At 45.8% G+C, this 23,722-nt stretch overlaps 1 protein-coding gene across 1 annotated transcript in view; it reads left to right on the forward strand.

The window, feature by feature from the left end:
* MMP14 (matrix metallopeptidase 14) overlaps positions 1 to 11,909 on the forward strand; it is an 86,545-nt gene extending 74,636 nt beyond the window's left edge. Inside the window, exons 8-10 of the mRNA XM_086923654.1 lie at positions 6,588 to 6,738; positions 10,641 to 10,756; positions 11,149 to 11,909. Coding sequence (XP_086779780.1) covers positions 6,588 to 6,738; positions 10,641 to 10,756; positions 11,149 to 11,465 — 584 coding nt within the window. The 3' untranslated portion in view covers positions 11,466 to 11,909. The remainder of the gene's footprint in view (positions 1 to 6,587; positions 6,739 to 10,640; positions 10,757 to 11,148) is intronic.
* Positions 11,910 to 23,722: the final 11,813 nt, after the last annotated feature.

A 23,722-nucleotide genomic window follows, 5' to 3' on the forward strand; every position in this document is an offset into this window, starting at 1 on the left:
CGCCCCCCTAGGGGATGGTGTGGGAGAGTGATGTGGTGGGGGAGGAGGTGGTGAAGGGATCCTTAATGGAGAGGTTGCAATGTCTCTCTTTTTAGGAGGAGGAGCCGTGCAGGGGCATCCAGTGGTCTCTTTTTGGAACTAAGAGCCAACTGTCCAGTCTTAGGATCCTTTACAAGAGTCTTTTGAGTAGGATCAGGTGTAAAAACCTCTTCTGTAGAAGGCAGATCCTCCGGTGTCGAAGTTCTCGGTTCCGGAGGCTTTTTTGGCACCGACTCAGTAGCTATTCTAGGGTCTTTTGGATTAGAACCGTTACCTTTTGCAGTGTCCTTGGCAGGCGGAACGTGGTGTTTTTCAGTTCCGAGGCCTTTTTTGGCTCCGAAGCATGGGAGTCGGTCCTTTAGGTGGCAGTTTTTTGCTCGGCTCTGAGTGCGGTTTCTGCGTCGATGAGCCGGTGCCCGTCTTCGGCGCCGAGTGCTTGGATGTCGAAGCAGCGGTCAGCATGGATGAGGAAGAAGATGGCTTCTTTTTCAGTGCCGGTTGTGTTGGCACCAGGCGTAGGCTGACTCGAGCCATAGTCGCCTGAAGGCGTGCTAGGCTTCTTTGCCGTGCCCGAAGGTGGCGCATGGGAAGCATTCTCTCGGTGTGCACCCGGGCCCGAAGGCGAGGGTGTGACCGAAGCCTTTTTGAAGGGTGTTGAGGAAGGGTTGGGCCGTTCTCTGTACTTATGACCCGCTGAGCTAGAGTGATGTCCTTGACGTCTGAATCGTTGGCATCGGAGTAGCTGGCGTTTTCTTCGGCCCGCTGCCGTTTTGGTACGTCAACGCCCTCTTCAAAGATGTCGTCAGGGATCGAAGCTGACGAGCGAGCCATGGTCCTTTGAGCTCGTCGGTCCCGAATTGTCTTCTTGGAGCGGAAAGTGGCACAAGCTGAACAGTCCCTGACCTCGTGCCCTGGTGAGAGGCAAAGGTTGCACACCTCATGGAGATCGGTGTGGGGAAACTTCGACCCACATTGAGGACACTTCTTAAATGGCGTCCTTTCCATGAGCTAGAAGATGAGGCCTAGGTAGTCCCGAAGGCCTTCGTCGACGACCGGAATCGAACACTTCAAAATTGTCGAGAGTCTCATCGAGATGGGAAGCGCGTTCGAGACAATACCATCGGAAACGGGTGAGGTATTGCGCGCCAAACTAAACTTGGTTCCAAACCGGAGCGCAGGAAACACATCCGAGCCTGATGGCGGAAAAAACAATCTGAGGATGGAGCCGATGCCCATGCGCAATGTGATCCAAAGGAGGAGTCACCTATCTTGTGACTTCCATAGAACTTTTCAGGACAAAACAAGTGCAAACATCCGGGCCCAACACTAGATGGCGATCTATGCAACAGTGTGTAATCTGCAGCTCATATGCCTTGAACATTAACCTTTTTTGTGCAGTTATTATACCATGTAATGGTCGGAAGCGTCTTGAGTATCATGCAACCTTGAGCAGATGATAGAAAAAAGACGAGCATTTGGGTGTTTGATAGTACTTTTATTTTACATTTAATTGTACCAGCCTACAGGAACCCAGTGAGATGAAGATCTGTTGGCAGGTAGGATTGATAGTTCGCCCATAAGATCTTTACAAGTTGGCTTGAACTTCTGTTAACAGACAGAACAGTCTGTTCGTGGCATGTGTGGCTGTAGATGCACATGCTTAGTTAGTATATTATCGCAATCTAATGTTGGGCTCAGAAGTGTGCACGTTTTATTTTTCTTCAAAGAAAGTCTTTTGAGTCACGAAGTAGAGTGACTCCTAGTCTTGCTGGCAATGCACATGGGCATCGACTCCGTTGTTGGATTGTTTTCTTCCGCAGCCGGGTTTGGACGTGTGCTCCTCTGCTATGGTTTGACACCGTTGTCATTTGTCAGTTTCATATCTTACCATCGGTATTGTTTTAGAACACAATTTTTTTCTGAATCACTCATCTCTCCATCAACTTTGTCGGGGTAACTCTAATTGACCATGGCCCCGGTAGGCCTTTGCTAATGCAATCTTCGAAGTCGAAAGGCTCGGCATCGAAAAGCTCAGCATCTAAAGTCTCGGCAGCAAAGGTTGCATCCGAGCCAAAATCATACTCCTTTGCACTTTCTAATCCAAAACAGTGGAATCTGAACTTGAACACATGCAGGAGGAAACAGACTTGTGCTACAAACATCTCGTCATTCAACTGGACACTGGCCATATTCTGGCTAGACCTCCTCATTCTGGTGCACAACCAGCAAAGAGACTACTTATTTTTTAGGATTCTTTGGACATACAAATGCTACCAGAGCACAGAAAATAGACTGACAAGGCAACTAGCACTGTGCATACCATCCCACCACCTACTGTGCCACCTTCATCTACATCAGCATCTTATTCCCCAGAGGGTTCTATTCATTCTTTCCAGGGGAATGGGGATGGAGATGACGAATATCAATACTCCTTTCCACCTCAAGATGAGCTGTGGGACACTTATGACATGGACCCACCTACAGACACAGACCCAATGTTTACCAAGCAAAGCTGTCTCCCCTAGACGACACCACTACCTACCATGACATCATAGATAGGGCGGATGCATGTCATATGGTTCAGCTCCACACAGAAATACTAGATGAAGATTTTTTTTGTTTGAGACCCTCTCATCTGTGAGACCCTCTCATCTAGCCAATGCATGGCACAGTATCTGCGGATGCTTAAGGATATGCTTAGACACACACCTGGCATCTTTAAAGACCCAGTTAAGGCACTTGTCATTACTCCAACGGTCAATTAAAAAGTACACACCTTCCTCAACTGACCCTAAATACATTAGAGGCCAACTCCCGTCTGACCCTCTGGTGGCTGCTGCAGCAAGAAAACGGGCAAACTCTCAAACATCTGGTGAGAGGCCCACACCAGACAAAGAAAGTAAAAAGATTGATGCGGCAGGAAAAGGGTGGCTGCTCAGGCTGCCAACCAATGGAGAATTTCCTTGGCCCTCCTCTCCCACTATTCCAGAACTCATTGGAACGAGATGAAGGAGCTCATCCAACTTCTCCATGAGGAACTTAAAAAAGGGAATATGAGATCACCTCGGAGGGTAAATTAATTGAAAACCCCTCCATTCGCTGCACCCATGATGCAGCCAACACAGCAGCATGACTCCCCCTCCACCAAAACCTGACTTGCCAACCATACACCCCAACCACATAACAACAGTTGCAAACTGACTACAATGGTTCTTTCCTTCCTAGCAGAGCATTACTTCCAACGAGTGGATGTTGGACATTATCCAGCATGGTTGTCTGGAGCTCACTTCTACACCTCCAAACATTCCACCTCACAAACACAAACTCTTTCTCACAACATCAACGGTTGTTCAAGGAGGAAGTTCCGGCACTTCTCAAAAAAGGGGCTATAGAACCAGCAAGGTACTGGAGTCTATTCACTCTACTTATTCTTATTCTTATTCCCAGAAAGGACGGGTCCTAAACACCAATCTTAGACCTCAGACCCTTAAATGGATGTACCCTCTCAGCACTTTTCATATAGTCACTCTTCAAGATGTCCTCTCATTACTACAACAGGGCAACTTCATGGCAGCGCTAAAACTCAGACGCCTATTTCCATATTCCTATTCAGATGGCGCATCGCCAATACCTCTAGTTTGTCATAAATAACCATTTCCAATTCAAGGTACTTCCATTTGGGGTCAAAACTGCCACCAGGGTTTTCAGTAAATGTCTATTAGTAGTAGCAGCTCAACTGTGCAGACAAAATATACATGTTTTCCCATATTTAGACATTTGGCTAATCTTCCTACACACTCGGGGCACTATAAACACACTTCCTCAACTAGGATTTACCATCAATGCAGTTGAATCCCAATTACTACCCTGTTTAGGAGCAATCTTCGATTTTCAGAGAGGGATAGCCTATCCCACTGCTGCCTGGATTCACTTGTATCAAATGCTTATTCATCTGTTACAGCCTCATCAGCAAATAACAGTGAGGACAGTCATGCGCCTCTCCAGTATGATGGCTTAGTGCATAGGCATAGTAACTCATGCCGGACTCAACATGCGTACATTGTAGGAGTGCTTAGCGCGCCAATGGTCTCAAGCGGAAGGCCAATTGAAAAATCTAGTGTTGGGCAGCCATCAAGCTTGCAACTCTCTACAATGTCGGAACACCCAACAATCTCCTAAAAAAGGCCTTTCCTAGACCCAGTCCAGCAGAGAACCATAACAGATGCTGCGGAGCGCATTCACAACATCTCACTGTCCAGGGACGCTTGACACTCAGCCAGAAACATCTCCATTTCCATCACCTGGAGTCGCTAGCTGTTCATCTATCACTAAAAGCCTTCCTTCCCCACTTCACTGGCTAGGTAGTCCAGATCAAAACAGACAACATGACTGCCATATACTATCTCCAAAAGCAACGAGGCACCAGGCAGCCTCGGGTCTCTCACCTAGCCCAGACCATTTGTAAATTCATCTGTTAGAGGAGTACCTCCCAGGAGCGGACAACAACTTTGCAGATATCCTCAGCAGGAGGTGTCAAGTCCAGAAATGGGAGCTCCTAACAAGTCCTCCTCCCATACATTCAGAGTTTGGGACACCCAGAAATAGACCTTTTCGCTACCGCTGAAAACGTGAAATGCCTAAACTTCGCCCGAGATTCCCACGCCCACAGTCCAAGGGCAACGCACCATGAATGGGTTTGTCAATGATATTTGCTTACGCTTTTCCACCTCTCCCTCTACTTCCAACTATCATTCCAAACACATTGATCCTTTAAAACCAAATGTACAGGACATTTTGTTATCTGCTCTATTTACATACTACTGAGCTAGCTTTTTCATGTATAAGATTACACCTAGCTGCAGTGGCCGAATATCTGCAAAACAGATAATGCGCATCTAAATTCAGGATTCCTGTAATTAAAACCTTCTTAGAAGGTCTTAAGAGTTATTCCTCCTAGGGTGCCACCTGCCCCTACTTGGAATCTCAGTATAGTGCTAACAAGATTAATTGGCTCTCCATTTGAGCCCCTCCACTCCTGCCCCCTCCAGGTTTTATCCTGGACAATATCATTTCTGGTAGCTAACACTTTACTGAGATGTGTTAGTGAGCTTCAGGTAATAACTTTTAGAAGAACTCTTCTTCCAAATAGGTAAAGATTGGGTAGTATTGCATACCAACCCCAAATTTCTTCCAAGGGTGGTGTCTCAATTCCACCTTAATCAGTCTATTGAATTGCCAATACTTTCCCCCCAACCTGAATCAGTTGCAGCATGGATGCTACAGACCGTAGATGTAAAACAAGCCCTTCTGTATTATATTGACAGAACCAAGTCATTTAGGAAACTCAACTCTTTGTTGCTTTTTCAAAACCACACCAAGGAAAGGCCATTTCTAAATCAAGCATTGCACGTTGGATTGTTAAATTATTATAACATGCTGTGCTAAAGCCAAAAGAACTTAACTTATCCCTCCTAGAGCTCACTTAACTAAAAAAACGGTGCTTCAATGGCCTTTCTAGGAAATATTCCTATAGCTGAAATATGTAAGGCCGCTACATGTTCTGCACCACATGCATTTACATTACTGTGTGGATGTTCCAGCCCAGCAACAAGTCAATGTTGGCCAAGCAGTTCTACGTAGACACTTTCAAACAACTGTAACCCCACAGGTTAGCAGCCGCTTATTGAGGAGGACTGCTTTTCAGTCTATGCTAAGCATACGTATCAACAGCCACACATACATCCAACTGAAAATGTTACTTACCCAGTAAACCTCTTTTCATGGCATGTAGTGCTGTAGAGTCACATGTGCCCACCCTCCTCCCCGGTCACCTATGTGCATTGCAGTTACGTTTATAAGTTATTACACATTTAATTGGACATCTCAATATATTACACTATGCTTCACATTCCATCGTCACCTGCCTTGGGGAAAACAATCCAAAAATGGAGTTGATACCCATGGGCATTACCAGCCAGTTGAGTCGCCATTCTACCTCGTGACTCAAAAGACTTTCTTTGTGGAAGAACTTGCACACTATATGGTGGGATTATGCTAAACATGTTATTCTACAGCACTACATGCTACAAACAGGTGCTTAATACGCAAGTCAAATTTTCCTCCTTGTTGTGTGTCCCTTTTTGTAGACGACGACATGTCCGGGTATCCATGATGACCAGGTTTAACTCATAACCATTTTCCTAATTTCCAGATGGTTGGCTATGGATATTGTTTTGGCTGGGAGGGACCTCCAAATTTGACAGCCTGCTGAGAAACCAGTGCCACTAATTGTTTTATGTTTGTTAAGTGGAATGATTGATTCTTGTATTAGTTGAGAATGTAAACTCCAAGGTTGGGAGTACTTGATTTCCACCGATGGTTGCATAATAAGAGGGGCTGCATGCATTTCAGGGCTCTGAAAACGAGTCGACTGTCAAAACAGAGCAATTTATAGAAACATGTTGAATATTATTTCAGCAAAGATGCTTTACCAGGAAGCACAGACACTAGCATCTGGATTTATCATTGTCCTCTTTCCACCCCTACAGGGGACAAGCACTGGGTGTTTGACGAAAACGCCCTTGAGCCTGGATACCCGAAGTCCCTGAAGGAGCTTGGGAGGGGTCTGCCCAGTGACCGGATTGATGCTGCCCTCTACTGGATCCCCAACGGCAAGACGTACTTCTTCCGAGGCAACAAGTGAGTCGTTTTGCTGTTGCAAGACTGTTCTTCCACCTCCTTTTGTTCAAGGGACGCAGTGGTGATTGGGAAGCCCACCTTTCATGCTTAGAATGAAACACTCCAGCATCCGTGCTGGCACAATGCATGTTGAAAAACTTTTATTGCCACCAGCTGCTACTTAGTACATGCATTGTGACCACAAGACATGTAGACCAGAATGCCATTATGAGCTACTATAAATGTGAAAAGGACAAACATTTCTACCATATTTTCCAAAAATATGGTTCCTATCTCACACACCCTATTTTTAACAGTACTTCGGGGATAATGTTGCATTTGTCTCACTGCATACCTGAGCACAGAGTAGAGTCCCTGTGTGTTATCAGACTTCAGTTGTATATGCACAATGTAAGGGAGCGCCTTTCTTTTCCCACTGAAAACATGCACTCCATCAGCTGAGCTCAGTTGAACTTAGCTGTTGTGTGGGTGTCCAATCTCAGTCTAAAAAAGAGACACCAGCAACGTGTCTGGACTCGGACTTCTTTCTGGACAGCTCGAGTGCAAAAGTCTCTCTAACCTGAATGGTCAAATATCAGTGTTTATACAACAAACTGACTACTGCTTAATCTGGACGATTATGAGCGAAAAGCAAGGCAGAATCTTGGTGGGAAAATGCTGCCAGACCAGGGTTCCTAATATGAGTCACCTCTTGCTCACATGCATTCTCTCCATCTTAATGTGTCTACCAGGCGACCCGGAAATGTAGATATTCAGGACATCTTGGTCAGACTCGCATCTCCTATTCTGCTGATATTCAAACTGAATGTGCCTGTGTGTCATGATGTATGCAGGCAGCTTGTTTGAAGCTGAAAATGGACAATAACGCGGTCAAGCTAAGTGAATTTAAAAAAATTGAGTGTGGGTCGGGAATCTATATCGCATTACTCTCCAGTCTGGTTAGAACATCCTCTGATGCCAGTGCCTGCCCAGTGCTGTGAATTCCCCCTTCTCTTAGTCACCCCACACCAGTTAGAGCACCACTTGCTGTTGGATCCCTTCCAGTGTGCGCTAGCTCTCTCCCGCTAATACTGGAATGCGTGCCCCTGCTGCCATTCCACTCCCAGCCACAGAGAGAGCAAACCTAGCTATTGGGGCCAGGGCAGATATCTGTTACTGCTCCACTTTCCTCCTTTGCACTTTGAATGACTCCTGCCCTGATGAGCACACTGCCTTCTGAGGGCATCTTCTACTATTGATGCCCGTCTAGGGAGAATGCTCCTCCCCACTAGTATCTATCCTCTCTAAGGCATGAATGTGTACCTTACTGATTTGGTGATAGCACCTCTGCTGTCACTACTACCCTCACCCTGTCCACAACCGCTTCTTCAGTTCTTGCTCCCTATCCTAGAGAGAGCTGCCTTATGTACAATTTAAGTGCATTTCTTTACCTCATTCCTGCAAAGCGCTTTGAGAATGTTGACAAGCAGAGTGGATCTAGAATTCAGTAATTTCGGAAAGTGGTTAACAGAAGGTTTGGTAGTTTATTTTTCCTTGTATAGCTAAAGTAAAGTGCCACAACCCTATTGTCGGTAATCCAGGAATTTTATGGTTAAAATGGAGCACAAATTGGACTTGTTCTCATCAAGCTTTTCCCTCTAATGAGAGGTCTGTCAGCAGGCACCCACGAGTTTATCACGTCCGGTGCCTCTCCCACTTGATGGCCACTGGACATGAGCGTTCCTCATGTTTAGTGCCTACACTCTAGGCCCGTGATGTCATGGCACTGAAGACCGGCCTGTAATGAATGCCTCCAGTCCCAGGAAGCGGGCATGTCTGCTCTGGCAGGGGCGCCTCGTCGTTTGCGAAGAGTGTCTGAGTGGCATGCCTGGGCTGCGCTAATTATAGGATACCTCCTGTGTCATCCACCTCCTCCTTCCTGGCTGGGATAGCCATGGCGCCGAGGTGGCAGGAGACCTTCAATCACGGTGTGTCAGCTGTACTCGAGAGCAGTGACAATACCCAATTGGCCTCCTTACACAATCCATTATGACCATGGCGTCTGTTTGGATTACAGTTTTGAAATTGTATTCCTCAGTCCTTGCAATGACTATTTCCCAACAGGTTGCCATCGCAGGGTGCCATTTTAGCAGGTCAGTTATGGAAGGCAACATATGTGACAATCTCATTGTGTCATCCTTTTAGCTGAACATGGTAGATGAACACGTGTGTTGGCATCCATTTTGCTGACTATTATTGGACTGCATTTTCCTGTTTGCCCTTCTTGAATGGCAGCCTGTCAGGTGACTGGTTGGGAATCCTAGCCTTCCAGGTAACTGCCTTGGAATAGCAGCCATACAGGTGTGAACCTTGGAACAGTAACCTGACAGGGCTTTGAATGACTTTTAGCTACTGGCTGTCTTAGTAGGCATCAAATTAGTTGGCTATTTAGCAATGGTACCCGTCTAACTGACAATCCTAAAATGCCATCGACCTGGTTGGCAGCAGCTCACATGGAAATTAGCACAGTGATTTTTGTGGGTGTCCCTCAGGGAAATGTTTTACATCAACCAGTCACAACCTGGTGCCCTTCAAAGTATTCATCTCTGAATAATATGGTGAGAATCGTCCATCTATGAATTGACTGTGAGAATGCTGATTGTGGGACGATGAGGGCTGTAGTTTCCAGTTGACCACCTCAAAAGTTTCCAGTTGACCACCTCAAAAGTTTGTTTGGCATTGAAAGATCCCAATAAATGTCAGATGATTGCACACATTGAATACCTTTTTGATGAAGGTGCATCGCTCCCTGGTAACCTTCAACGTCATTGACAGGGTGAGGCGGAAGCAAGCCTCACTCTTTTCTTTCTGCCATCCTACAGCTTCAAGCAGGGGGCATCTGTCATCTTCGCCTTAAGCTCGCATGCTTTTATTCTTAAGTGCAGGAGCGTTCATTAACCAATAACTATGCCTTCCCCTGCCTCCTGCATAGTGAGACTTAAAAAGGCACCCGCCCAACCCTTTCAAGTTGGTGATGTGTATTTTGACCTGTGAGTTTTGGGGACAGCTGGGAAGGATTTGATTGAAAGACAAGCTACCCGGGCACAGTCAACCAGCTCCAGATGGTTTGTAAGCTGAAGGATAAGTGATACCTTATTACCCTTTGAAGTGGGAGAAGGCCTTGAAAGCAAAATGGGCTTTCCTGCTGCTATTGACTGTAACTGTTCGAGCACCGGCAAAAATAGCCCGTGCATAGCGTACAAAGAACATTTCATGAGTATTAACCCTTTTCAGGCAGGGCAGAGCCAATTAAGATGGGGTCCAGGGGAAAGTGAACTCTAATAATACAAAGGACTTTTTGTTTTTCAACCCCGGTTGTATTCAGTATATTGCCTTACAGATGATCATCCCCAGCTCCTCCTGTATAGGCAATCAAACCATTCAATTTATGACACATATTTGTTTTCCCAGCCCCATTCCTGCTTGTTCTCTGGGGAGCAGAGCACATGATTAGCACTTGTCTGCATGGCAGACTGGAGCCTATGCGAACAGGGTCTGTTAATCCCATTATTTCAGTAGGATAGTTTTGCCTTCCTCAGCTTCTCAGCCGCTGTCCTAGAAAATTTTCAAGCTTTATTAGAAGCAAGTATTCGGTTTTTGTTTCCACAGAATAGAGATATAGCCCAGTGGGGAAAGGAAAGACTTACTTACCTGTAGCAACAATTTTACAGCTTGAGGCTAATAAATGTTGCCCAGCTATCCATCATCCAGCCGTCCAGTGTTTGGGCTCCCAATAGCAGATTGGTTGAATGAATGAAGCCTTGGACAGCCCACCTCTTCTCTCTGAATGTATTCATGGAAGGAGCTGAGTCCTTGGTCACATTGCAAGAAGCTCTCGGTAACTGTGTTTTTGATGCTTTCAGGTATTACCGATTTAATGAGGAGATGAGGGCAGTGGACCCCGATTACCCAAAACCCATCAGTGTGTGGGACGGAGTTCCAGATTCTCCCAAAGCAGCCTTTATGGGTCCAGATGGAGGTAAGGAGAATGCAAGGTAGATGCGTGTGGAGAGTTTGAGCAATGTGTGCAATAAATTGTAGGGCCCTTGTTTCTCTTCATATGAACTCTGATTCTACTGCAGCATTTTCTCCTTTGTATTGCATTTCGGTCTCTGCTGCGGAGCCAACTGTTAGTTCTCTCCTTCAGTGGTACCCTATTAACAGTATCTGCTTCAGCACATTGCATGTTTGGAACACCCGCTTTTTTCTCCTATTGTCGATCTCCAGTGGCTCCAACTCCCTTTGAAACCTTTACTCTTGGGAACTTCTACTCTTGCAAGATTGTACTACTTGTGTGTACTGTAACTTTATTTGGGCTTATTATTTATTCTCTGTTTCAAATGATTTCCTCTTCAATCTCTTCTTCCACAGCCTTCACCTACTTCTACAAAGGCAGCAAGTACTGGAAGTTCAACAACCAGCAGCTGAAATCTGAACCCGGCTACCCCAAGTCCGTGCTTCGTGACTGGATGGGTTGCCACACACCTCGTAAGGATGAAGACGAGACGGAGGTGGTCATCGTGGAGGTAGACGAGGAAGGAGGCTCCATCAGCGCAGCCGCCATTGTTGTTCCAGTGCTCCTTCTAATCTGCGTCTGCGCCCTTGGTATCACAGTCTTCCTCTTCCGGCGGCATGGTACCCCCAAGAAGCTCATCTACTGCAAGCGCTCCCTGCTGGACAAGGTCTGAGACTCTACCCTGGCAGGTCGGACACTGCGCACATGCCGGCATCTGTGCTGCGCATCGACAAAACGAGGAGATGGATTCCCCCCCTCTCTGCTTAATGAACAATGTGGGGTGTTTACTTATTTTTAGGGGGGTATTGGGGTGGGGATGAGTTGCACGGGGTACCCATCATTCCTTTCCATTGTGTTTACTCTTATACAAGTGACAAACCGTACGCCCTTCTCTCTCTTCTCCCTGTATCAGATTGTTTGCTTGCATACAATGGCTCGCCCTTTTTGCTTCCACGTTCTCTACAACCCCACCCACGTTCCCCTCCAGCAGCCTATTTTAACGTCACTTCATATAGTGCATCAGTGGGGTGCTGCGCGCTTTCCACACTTCAGAAACTATTTGAACTCCTTGTGGGAGCTGGAGACATTTAAATAAAATAATAAGACTATAAAATTATTTTTTTGCCCTCAAAAGACCCTACCTTCTCTCATTTCTGCTGATAGCTGTAAAGAAGATAACCTCGAAGAAGTTTAAGGGGGCAGTCAGGAGGTAAAGCTTTGTTCTGTCTACCCAAGCGCACCTGGGAGAGAGTGGGTGATGTATTGCAGGAGTTCGGAGGGTGCTGGCATGTCTTTTAGGAGGTTCTTTGTCTGTGTTCATGTGATGGGGCTATGGAGAACAGTTGGATACCCGAATGTGGTTAGTAGTTGAAGCATTGGTGCTACTGCCTGCCTTCCTTTTGTGTTAATATAGAACTTTCCTGACTGTGATTTGGGCCATTTCGTTCCCTAACCCCTTCCCCCTCCATATTGTAGGGCTGGGTTTCTTTGCCTTTTTATGAATGCCATTACATTGTAAACACCTCTCACCATAGACTATAGGCCCAGAGCATGCCAAATATGAGCGGGGAAGGAGTGCTCTTGCCTGGCGACAGGCAAACTGCTCTACCAACAGATCCGACCACCGTTGGAATAGAGGCGAAATGTTAAAGCAAAGCGAAGGGGAGTAGTGGATGTGTTTGGTTTTATGCTCTGTTTTATTGGGTCTCTCCCTTCACCTGATTCTGCAGGAGGCAGCTATACCTCTCTCACGTTGCTCAGCCTTTAAGAGAAATATAGTACAAATTGCCAGCTTCAGCAGTGGCCATAAGAGACTGCCTTCCCATGGAAGGCAACCGGGAGGCTGCAGCCTTTGACCTAGCTGGCAAAGGTCAAAGTTTATAGGCTTGGATTATCTTTATTTGAGGCATACTTTTATTTTATTTTGTAAGTTTCTATAAAATTCTGACGTCTTCTGGTTTTATGCCGTTCAGCATACATTTTGATCTTCTGAAGGTCAGCAGTAGGGTTTGTTGCATTTTTAGCAATTTTAATTTTGTAACTTTTTTATTTGCGTTAAGATTCAAGCAGCCCTAGAGTTACTCCCAGAAGGGAAGGCAGGAACACTGCTGTACACGTTTTTTCATATTCTATACACAGACTGAAAGAGGTCATTAATGTTTCTTCAACACCTTGATCCTCACCTCAATAAAAGCTACCTAAGGTGTTAGATAATCTTTTAATTTTAAATAATATTGGCCCCTCTAAAAGAAGCCCCCCCCCCGTCCTCTGAATGTATACTTTTCCTCACCTGCTCATCTATGTTTTGTGGTGCCGGACACTTGTGATGGGTCACTGCATTCACTGCCTGGTTTAGAACACCAGAAAACATCAGGGCGCATATGGTTGGCAAAGACCAGAGCAACTGCTTCTATCACTTAAAATCCCTGCTTCCTTCATGGGGATTTTTTCCAGTACTCTAGGCTATAACCTTCGAAGGGTCCAAAGAATGTTTTAACTTTATATTATATACAGATAGCCACTTTATTGACATTAATGCATATTATTGGGTGAACACAACATAACCATTCCTCTGAATGTTTTCTACAGTCCTCCATTTATTGGGCCTGCAGACAAAAGGTGCGAAATGAAAGTCTTCATTTTTTTTCCATTTTGTTATCTGTATGACCATATGTTTCTTAAAGTCACTTCCCCTTAAGCTGTTCCTCGGAGTAAAGGGTGAGAGGGGAATCAATGTCCTAAAATAGAAAAGGCAGCAGGGTGATGTCTTGAGATCAATCAGTCAGTGGATTTATATAGCACGACTAATCCCCCCAGAGGGTATCCAGGCGCTTGAGGGTCATGATGGATCAGGTGACTCAATCGAACAGCCAGGTCTTAAGTGCTCTCCGGAATTCCAATAGAGAGCACTTAAGACCTGGCTGTTCGATTGAGTCTCCCAATCTATGTCACGAGTTCTCTCCTGACAGACACAGAAAAAGGCTAAAGGGCTGGACAGAGAAAAACATCCACCAAAATGGATCCCTAAACATAAACTGCAAAAGGGATTGTTAAAAAAAAGGAACATTGACTTTTGGTTTTCTATTGGTGTCAGGCTTCCCAACCAATAACGTTTGTTTATGGATTTTCCCAGTTCTTTTTGCATACCTGGCCAACCCAATTTTTCAATTTCTGGAAATCCAAATGGGAATGCAGTCCTCTGAGCTTTCTTTCTGTCACCATAATTGTAAGCCGATAGGCATGCAACCTCGGTCTAGGTGCCTGCAGGCGATTTAGGGTTTAGTTTTATTTTAGGTTTTTGTTGTTGCTTGCCAAGGGCAAAGCAGCTTTTGTTTAGTTGCTACAAGCCTCCACTAATACGGAATAAATAGTAACATTGCATTATGAGCCTCAGCCAGTGGGATGCTAGAAATAATTGAGGTGCTAGTAGCCTTAACCAATATGGATGTATTAAATGTAGGCACTGGAAGCCGCAGCTAAAAGGGACTTAACAATAATAAAATTGCAAGAAGTCCAAAATAGCGAAGGGGCTCGCCAACAATGGGAACTCGAAGAGCTTTTAATGGGAACAAAGGTTTATACTAGGCGCTGTTCAATACTTTTCTCAGTTGTGACCCAACACATTGGCATGGTTGTCCTTTGCTGGCTGCAGTGCTAGCAAGAGGTCCTAGAAAGGCACCTGTCTCCGAAGAACGCCAGCAGTAACTCTCTCCGACACAGGTACCTATTACGTTAGAGGCACAACCAGCCGCCCTCCGCTGCTTTTATATCCCACCGGGGCCATGCCTGAACCTGTCATCACATCTCCTCTAAAAATCTTCTCTTGTTCTCTTCCCTAGCATCTACTTTTGACACTTTGTCGACACTGATTGCTCATGGTCTTACTGGATTCAGACCTGTTTTCTCGTGAGACTCCGCAGCACTGTGCCTTATCTGGATGTGTGATACAAGAAGGGGGACATTAATGAATGTAATGATCATTTACAGGTTCCCCTCTCCTCACCATGACAGTAGAATAGTTAGCTGTTTGTGTTTTGATATTCAAGTTCAATGCTTCACACTTCCTTTGCAGAAAAACTGCCTATCTGGTCCAGTTTTCCATCGGTTAAAAAAAAAAATCTATTGTAGTTGAGGGGACTCCAAAACTCCCCACGGCCCTACAAAAGGTACCAGGCATCGGTGGGGTAGACAGGTGCCAAACGTGGCCCAGCATTTTTGCACGCCGCCTCCGGGTTTAGTGCCTTTTTTGTTATTTTTTATTTTATCCATATTTTTAATACTATAATTATGTTGTAAAAAATATTAATAGATAAGGAGGAATCAGCGAGGCTCTCTCTATTACAAGAGACAGCTTCCATGCACATCCCCCGGTCTTGCAGGTCAGGGTTCCGGGTTAAAAAAAAAAAAACCTCTCCTGGCACGTGTTTTAAAAAAATTATTTGACTAAAATAAAAAGGGAAAATATATACATTGTACAGGGTTTTTGGGGCGGGAGGGGTGCTGATGCCAGTGGAGAGGTGGGAGGGAAGTGTTAATTCGGAGCTGTTAGTTCTCGTAATTTTTTTTAAAGAGTAAATGATTTGAAATGAAACAAAATATGCAGCTTCTAAAGAAAATGTTTTGTATCTTTTTGGAGAACTGAATAAAAAGTCAGAAAACTTGTATATCATGGCTGGTATTTTCATTAGTTTCCAGTTATTTTTGCGAGCTGGGGAAAGGAGTCTGCTTGTTGACCACTCCGAAGACGTAGTAACGACGGCACTAAAGACCAACTGGGTGCTATATAAATGTTAAATAACAATACCAGAAATTCATTCCAGAAAACTATAGTTAAATGCCGTTTGCTGAAACATAAATAAACGCAGAGAGGTAATGGACACATACACTTTTTGCATTTCTAAATAAATATTGTATAGCGGTTGAATTTTATAGTGCTTTCTACCGCTGAGGAGGTGCCAAAGGGCATTTGTGGATGGATAGCATGCCACTGTGTGAAAGTGCTTCAGTGGGTATGTCAGTCGTGTTTTTATATCTTGGGGACCGAGTTCTGTTGTGTTCTGTCGCTGTGCCTTTGAGGATAGTAAATCAAAGGAGTGCGGAATAGCAATATTAGGCTTGAAAATATGGTTGTTTTGATGGAGAAACTGCATGAATACAGTGTGGCCTATGTGGGAAGAGTTTTGGAGTCATGCATATGTGGCAGGCTGCTCATACACTGTCACTGTGAATATATAGCTGTGCACATGCACAGAGCTGGGCTAAGGAGAGTGGCATATAGTTACGCCCATGGTTGTCTATTATCTTTCCTTATTACTCCCAGTATCACCCTGAGTTTTGCACTATCCATCCTCTCCAAGGTGGTGGCTCAGTCTGCTTGCTATCCATCAATGCCTGCCAGAGTTCCAGGTGTTCTTTAATGTTTCTTTACATTTCACAGTTGCCCATCTGTGTACCCTGCTTCTGAAGAGGGAGGGCATGTTATCAAATGAAGCAAAAGGTACAATGTGCACTTGGCAAAAAATATTTCGTGAACCTGCTGAAAAAAAAATACAACAGAGCAATGAAAACAGATGAAAACAAATGCCAGAATGAAGAGTTCACTAAGTCAGACATATTGAAGAATGTGTTTTCAGGAAAAGGCAGGACCCCAAGCCGGTGCATGGAAGGATATACATGTGCCTGGTTGGTAAAGCTGTGTGACACCCTTATCTTGCGCTTCTCCTAACCTGCCCTGTATTGTTTCTCCATTGAATTCCACAATCTCACCCCATTGGAGGATCTCCTCAGTTTACTGACGTTTGGCAGCACCATGCCCTGCTGGGTAGAGGGCGCACATCAATTCTATCACCACCGCTGGTCAAAAGTGGGTATTTTCATCACATATGTGGAATGTCTGGAAGAGTGGAATGTTGATGGCAGCATAGACCATTTGTGTCAAAATCCATGCATGGGCTAACCTGCTCACCCTTAAAAATCCCTCCAGTCCCATGTTAGTGAGGTTCCTTGCTTATTCCGCCTCCTTTCATTATACGGCAACTATGTGTTGCTTGTGTGGCATGTTCTGCAGCATAAAACCTGTACATTCCACATGCTGTGTATTTTTGTGGTAGGAGCAGGGAAGCCTCTTGCTTACTGATATGAAATTCCTGACATTGACCTAGGGTGCGGCCATGGTGATTAGGTATGATGATGTTGACATGAAACTCAATGCCCAGCATTGTAGAGTCAATCTTCAACTTGTTTTTTCTGCTACCTGATCAGGAAGCACGAATGCTCCAGCACAACAGTAGCGAAAACATGGCTCATCTGGGACATGTTCACCTGTTATTAGTATGGATTTTGATACTCTGCAGTATAGGTCTTTGTAAGTTTCGCCTGAGGTGTCCATCTGTAAGCATGATCAAACAAAGCGAAACTGTGCAATATCCGAGGCCTCATTTATGAAAAGTGACGCATCGCTGCGAGAAAACATCGATGCGTCACTTTTCATTGGCCCTCCTTGCGCCCCCAATGATGCTTCATATTTACAATATGACGCATCATTGCGCAAGGACTTACAGATACGTCCGTATTTCTGACTTATCTGTAAGAGCAAAAGTGACGCATTGCTGGAGTGTGTCACAAAAGTGACGCAACTTCAGCAATGCGTCCTTTCACATGGGGCAAGCCCCATGTGAAAGGGCCTGCGTCAGTCTTACGCCTGCTGTGTGACCGGCGCAAGATTTTGACGCAATGGCGTCCTAGAAGTGACGCAGTGAAATCTCATAGATTTCACGGCGTCACTTCTACGACCTTTCTTGCGTCAATACACCCCCCTTGCATACATTATACCTGGCGCAGGTATAATGTGGCGCAGGGGTTTACAAAGTGACGCATCTACCTAGATGCATCACTTTGTAAATATGGCGCAACAAGACGCATTTTTTACGCCACTGGTGCGTCACAAAAAGTGACGCACCTGCGGCGTAAAAGTGATGCAAGGCCTCATAAATGAGGCCCCTGGCTTCTGCTGGACCACTAGTCAAGTTTCAATCTTGAGTTCAATTCGTTCTGAAGACCATGACAAAACTGAGGGAATAATGCAGCATTCATAGTTTTTTGCCGTGAGCTGCGCCCTCACTGCAGCAATTTCTGCCATTCAAAATTCGTACTTTTCAAACATTCCTAAAACTACTTGGGGAATTTATTACTTTCTCATATTATTCCAGGACTGGAGTTGGAATACTAGATTAACCTCTTGGTGTTTAATGCACTATCATCGGAAACAGTTGAATTGTGTAAGGTTCTGAACTGTGCAAAAGGATACAGTCGTAGAGCCCTAAAACCAGGCATCCCTGAAAAGGCTCCAAACCATTTAGAACCTCTACCACTCATCTATCGGGTCATAACCCGAAGCATTCCCGTGTTTCTTCTCAGCTGCGGGACCTCCACTGGCTACCAATAAGAAACTTGTCACATTTAAAGCCATTTGTTTCATCTTTAGAGTTTTAGCCCAGGCAGGACCCTACTACCTTAGGGTCCTTGTTCACCCTTATTGCCCTCCGTAAGCCCTGCATTTTTTTTGTCCGATATTAGTTTGGCTACTTTGATTGAAGCTCGCCAATCATGGGGGCTGTGCTCCTTTAGCTCTCTGGTTCCTAATCTCTGGAATGTTCTTCCCCTCCACCTACACCTCAGCCCTTCAGAAGAGATCTTTCTCAAACAACCCAAGACCTGGTTATTCTTACTGCCATGCTGGCCTCTCGCTGTAGTAGCATCTTGTCCGGTAGCCCTGAGAAGCTCAGATTGGGCAGCCATGCACTTTATAAATTGTTAAAATTGAAATCCGGAAGATCAATTCTGAACTTGAAACATTTAAATCAATATGTCAAGACAATATACTTGGACAGCTACCCTTAACGTATTGTTCATAGAAGGGCAACTTCATGAAGACTCTAAATATGAAAGATGCATGATTTCATTGACAGTCCGTACCTCCAACATGTGTTAAGTGGAAAGCAAAACCAATTTAAAGTATCAGTTCCAAGGGTGTTCAAATAAATTCAAATGGTGATTGCTGTACTTTTATGTCATCAAACCTTTCATGTGCATCCTTACACACACTGGAAATCCCAATCACTAAGCCAACACAAAGGGACATTGCTATACAAACTAGGATTAGCTATCAATGTCCAATCGTCCTAGCTGCAACCACTACACTTTACCCATCATGGATTCAACCCTTAACTTGATCCTGGCAAAGGCTTATTTCATAGTGCAAAGTGTATTGGCATTTATGGGAGCAGCTCTTCATTACCAGATGTCACAGTCTGACAATTAGGAAAGTAACAAAATTATTAGGGATGGTGACTTCCTTCATTGCCTTCATTTCCAGTGCGTAGTTATAAATGAGCATGTTGCTAGAATAGGTAACAGAACAATAATTTAAGGCAACTGGAGCCTTGGTGGGTTGCCTAGAGTAAGGCACAGGCTGATATGGTGGACAAAGGAACTTTGTTGCTAAGCAGACTGTTTGCAGATCCACATCCACAACTGACGGTGACATTGGACACCTCATTCACTGGATGGGGAACTCTATTGTCGGAAATGATTTATGGCAAATTATGACAGCTTTTCAAAACCAACCTGAAAGAATCGAAATTTGCCTAGCTTAGAAACGGTAAGTTTCAATTTGATTAAGGACACGGAGGTGAAGATTATGCTTTTCTTCCTTCGCTCTTTATTCTATACAAATTTCATAGCAGTTCAGAAAAGCAAGAAAAAATGCTCAAGTCCCAGAAACACAGGGAAACACGCATTTTAAATAAAAAAAATTATGAACATCCAGGTTAAACAACTACAACTCCCATAAGTCCATGTAGGCAAAGCACAACACCAGTCCTTCAACAATGTCCATGAATGCTAGAAAGGGTGTCCATCTTAGGTCCTCCTCTTTTCTTCGCGCAAGCCACGCCACCTTATTACTGATCCTGTTTCGACCCATCGTTCCCTAAGAAACAAACCACAGTGTCAACGTTTCTTAGGGAACAACGCTGTAATAACAATGTTTGATAAAAACAGCACTTTATTTAAAAACAGCACATTATTTCTAACCGTGCACAACTGTTATATAGTAGATTGAAAATTGATTACTTGCATCAATACGGGCGGGTTCGCACCTAACGGCGTACCGGGAGGGATAATCCTCGCCTCTGTGTCCTAATAGAATTGAAAACTTACCGTTACTAAGCTAGGCAAATTTCGATTCTATGTCAGGACCAGAGGCTTCAGTTTATGCTAGTTTAAAGCTTACTTACCATCAAATGGGCAATATCCACTACTGGCTTAAAGTAAAACCTTATAAAAGTCGAGTCCGAAGACTAATCCGCGGTGCGCATTAAGTCCTCCAAGCGAGCTCTGAGAGAAAACGCTTTAGAAGCCATAGCCCCTCTGGTAGCGTGAGCTCCAAACAGTTTAGTATCAATACCTGCCTCTTGCATGACCCAACATACCCACCTGGCTATGGTGGGAGAGGAGTCTGATTTGTGTGGTTTTCATAAGGCAATGAATAACTGTCTTTGGCCCAGAGGACGAAATTCCTTTGTCATCTCTTCATATGCTTTAAGGCACTGGACAACACATAGCTTGGGGACGTCTGAAAAGGCTGGGTGCGAAATTGTTCTAGACAAAGACTTTGTACGTCGACCCACAGTAAAGGTAACCCCTTCTGGGGAAAAAACTCTCACCGAGATATCCAAAGCTCAGACATTGAAGACTCTATGGCAAGACACCAAGCAGAAGCATAGCTAACTTGGCTGACAGTTCTTTCACAGAAAGATATTCATTAGGTTGCCACGACAGGAAAAGATTCAAAACCATATGGACGTCCCATAAGACAGAACAACATGGTTCAGGGGGTAACGAAAGGCGGATACCCCTTAAAAGACGACCAACGAAAGGATGCTCTCCCACTGGAGCTCCTTCTCCTGCCAGTTCTGCTAAAAAAATCAGCACGGGAATGACGCCTACGACCAAGGGATCCAAGTCCTGTCGAAGACACCAGCGCATCCATCTAGTCCACGCAGACCGATAATGTTTTGGGGTGCTGTCGGCACAGGCTTTGGATAGGCGGTCCTCAGCTGGCCTCGAAAGGCCTGGGAGCGACCAGCGTCACCGGAAAGCCGCCATGCCATGAAGCAGAGAGAGTCCTGTATGATGTGGTGATGTTGCTCCCCTTCCGGATTGAGAAGGAGATGAGGAAGTAGGATTGGAGAATCCCCAAAAAGTTCCAGAAGAACCGGAAACCAAACTTGAGACCCCCAGGATGGTGTCACCGCCACCAACGCTGCTTTCTGACGACTCAGTTGGGCCGCCATTCGCACCACCATCGAGAAGGGGGGAAACGCATAGTCGTTTTCCTGGCTCCAATCTTGGAGAAACACATCCGTGGCTTCTGCAAGGGGGTCCGGTCTCCAACTGAAGAACCAGGAAGTTGGTAGTCCAGCCGGGAAGCAAACAGGCCCACTGAGAAAGGACCCCAAATGTCGTTCAGCCATTGGAAAACCTGAACGTCCATCTTCCACTGGCTGGAGTCCCTGAGGTGCCTGGAGTGCCAATCTGTCACCAGATTGGCCTGTCCCGGTAAATACTCCGCTGTCACGGAGACATGGTGGGTCAGACAATAGTCCTAAATCTCCTTCGCCATGTCTGCTAATGCATGGGAACGTGGACCTCCTAAACGGTTGAGGTATCTGACCGCCGAGACATTGTCCATTTTCAATAACACACATGATCTCACTCTGTCTCTGGCCCAACAGCGCACTGCGAAGGAGCCCGCCAGAAGCTCCAGGCAATTGATGTGCAGTTCCTGTTCTTCTGACGACCAAGCACCGCCGGTGGAGAATTCCCCGCAACGGGCACCCTACCCTGATTTGCTGGCATCGGACTCTATCACGAGGTCTGGAACAGAACAGACCTGAAGATTGCTCGAACATTTCAGGCCTCCATATGAGTGAGAGACCAGAACATCTCTTCTTTCACATCCGTCAAAAAGACCACCATCTGGTCGTATTAGAGGCCTCTCCGCAGATGGTGTGCCTTGAGACGTTGAAGGGCTCGATAGTGAAGGGGCCCCAGGAAAATTGCCTGGATGGAAGAGGAGAGAAGCCCCACCACCCTGGCAATTTGGCGGAGGGAAGTATGAGATTTGTTTATTGTCCGTCTCAACACATGCCGAATCTTGGCCATCTTGCAAGCTGGGAGACTTAGAGAGTAGCTGAGGGAGTTCACCACAAATCCAAGAAACACCACACTCTGGGACAGAGTGAGTACTGACTTGCCCTTGTTAAAACCCAACCCATGCAAGATGGAAATCGTTTACTGGAGCTGAATAAGCCATTTCTCTGGGCATTGAGCCATGAGCAAAATGTCATCCAGATAAACGATCATCCGAATACCCTGGCTCTGCAGGAACTCCACCACTGGGTGCAGCACCTTTGTGAAACACCAGGGAGCCGATGAAAGTCCGAACGGAAGGACGGTAAATTCGAATACCTGGTCTCTCCAGATGAATTGTAGGAACTGCCGATGCGGGCGGTGAATGGGCACTACAAGATACGCATCCTTGAGGTCCAACCGGACCATCCAGTCGTTCGGCAGGAGAACATCTCGGAGAAGATGTATTCCCTCCATCTTGAAATGACGGTAAATCAACTAGCTGTTGAATTCCTTTAGAGTGATCACTGGACGCCTGACACCATCGTTTTTTTCCACTAGGAAAATGTTTCTGAGAAAACCCGCCGGGTGCCAAGTTGAACGACAAATGGCCCCTTTTCGGAGCAGCTCCACGACCTCTTCGTCAATCAACTGACCGTCTGGTATTGAAAAAATTATAGATCGAGTGGGCCCTAGTTGATAGGGGTAGTCGTAAAATTCTATATGGAACCCGCTGATGGTCTGTAAAACCCATGCATCTGCAGTGATTTCTGTCCAGGTCCCTCTGAAGGCCACTAGCTGGCTACCAATCTGAATGTTTTCCGCTAGGACAACACTTACCAGTGGCGTTATTGTTGCCGGCATTATTCTTGAAGCCGCGGCGGCCTCTGAAGCGCTGCCCTCTGGTGGGGTAGAAGTTCGTATAATTGGCGGTAGTATTGTACTGACCCCGCCCAGAGCCTTGACACCTACCGGCGGCCTCTGCCGCGACCGCAAACGGTTCTGGAAGACCCTTTTAATGCTGGCTGGGCCTTGTCCAGTGAGGTAAATGTGGCAACAAATTTCTTTGACAAAAGGGTCTACGAAGAGACCCCCCCTTGTGCCACAGGACCTGCTTCTGTGGAGGCTAAATCTCCCAAATTTGGGTCTAGTTTGATCAGGGAAGATCGCTGTCGTTCAGTTGATAGGGCGCAATTGGTGATCGCCCTTTACACCCAGTTCGACAGGACGTCGGGTGAGAAGGTGGATCCTGTCACCTTCGCCTCCTCCGCCATATCCAGGATCTTTGTGATAGGCCCTATTGCGTCAAGCAGCTTATCTTGGCATGAGCACCAAGATCTGTCTATGCCCTTACGAGGGTCTTTCATATATTTTGCCAGGAAAGTGGCCATCTTGGACTCTAACTCGGGAGTTAACGCCACCTTCCCTTCTAATGTGGCCCTCTGATATTCCCTCGCAGACACACTCTTGCTTCTTTCTCTAAGGGTTTATGGAGGCGTCCCGCCACAAACTTCGCCACTTTGTCCACAGGTGTTCAGGCTGCAGACTGCCGATGGACAATTTCGTCTGGGTCTAATATGCCTGTGCTGTCTTGCGGTAACTCTGCGGCGGAACCGGATGGGCGCCCGAGAACGCGTCGACCCATCGTCGTCGTCGTCGTCCGTGTCTGCCGGAGATCCCCCGTCAGATGTTGAGAGGGGAGATCTCAATGACACTGAAGGCTCTGGGGCTGGTGGC

Source organism: Lissotriton vulgaris, chromosome 5 (assembly GCF_964263255.1).
Source record: "Lissotriton vulgaris chromosome 5, aLisVul1.2, whole genome shotgun sequence".
NCBI classification, from domain to species: Eukaryota; Metazoa; Chordata; class Amphibia; order Caudata; family Salamandridae; genus Lissotriton; species Lissotriton vulgaris.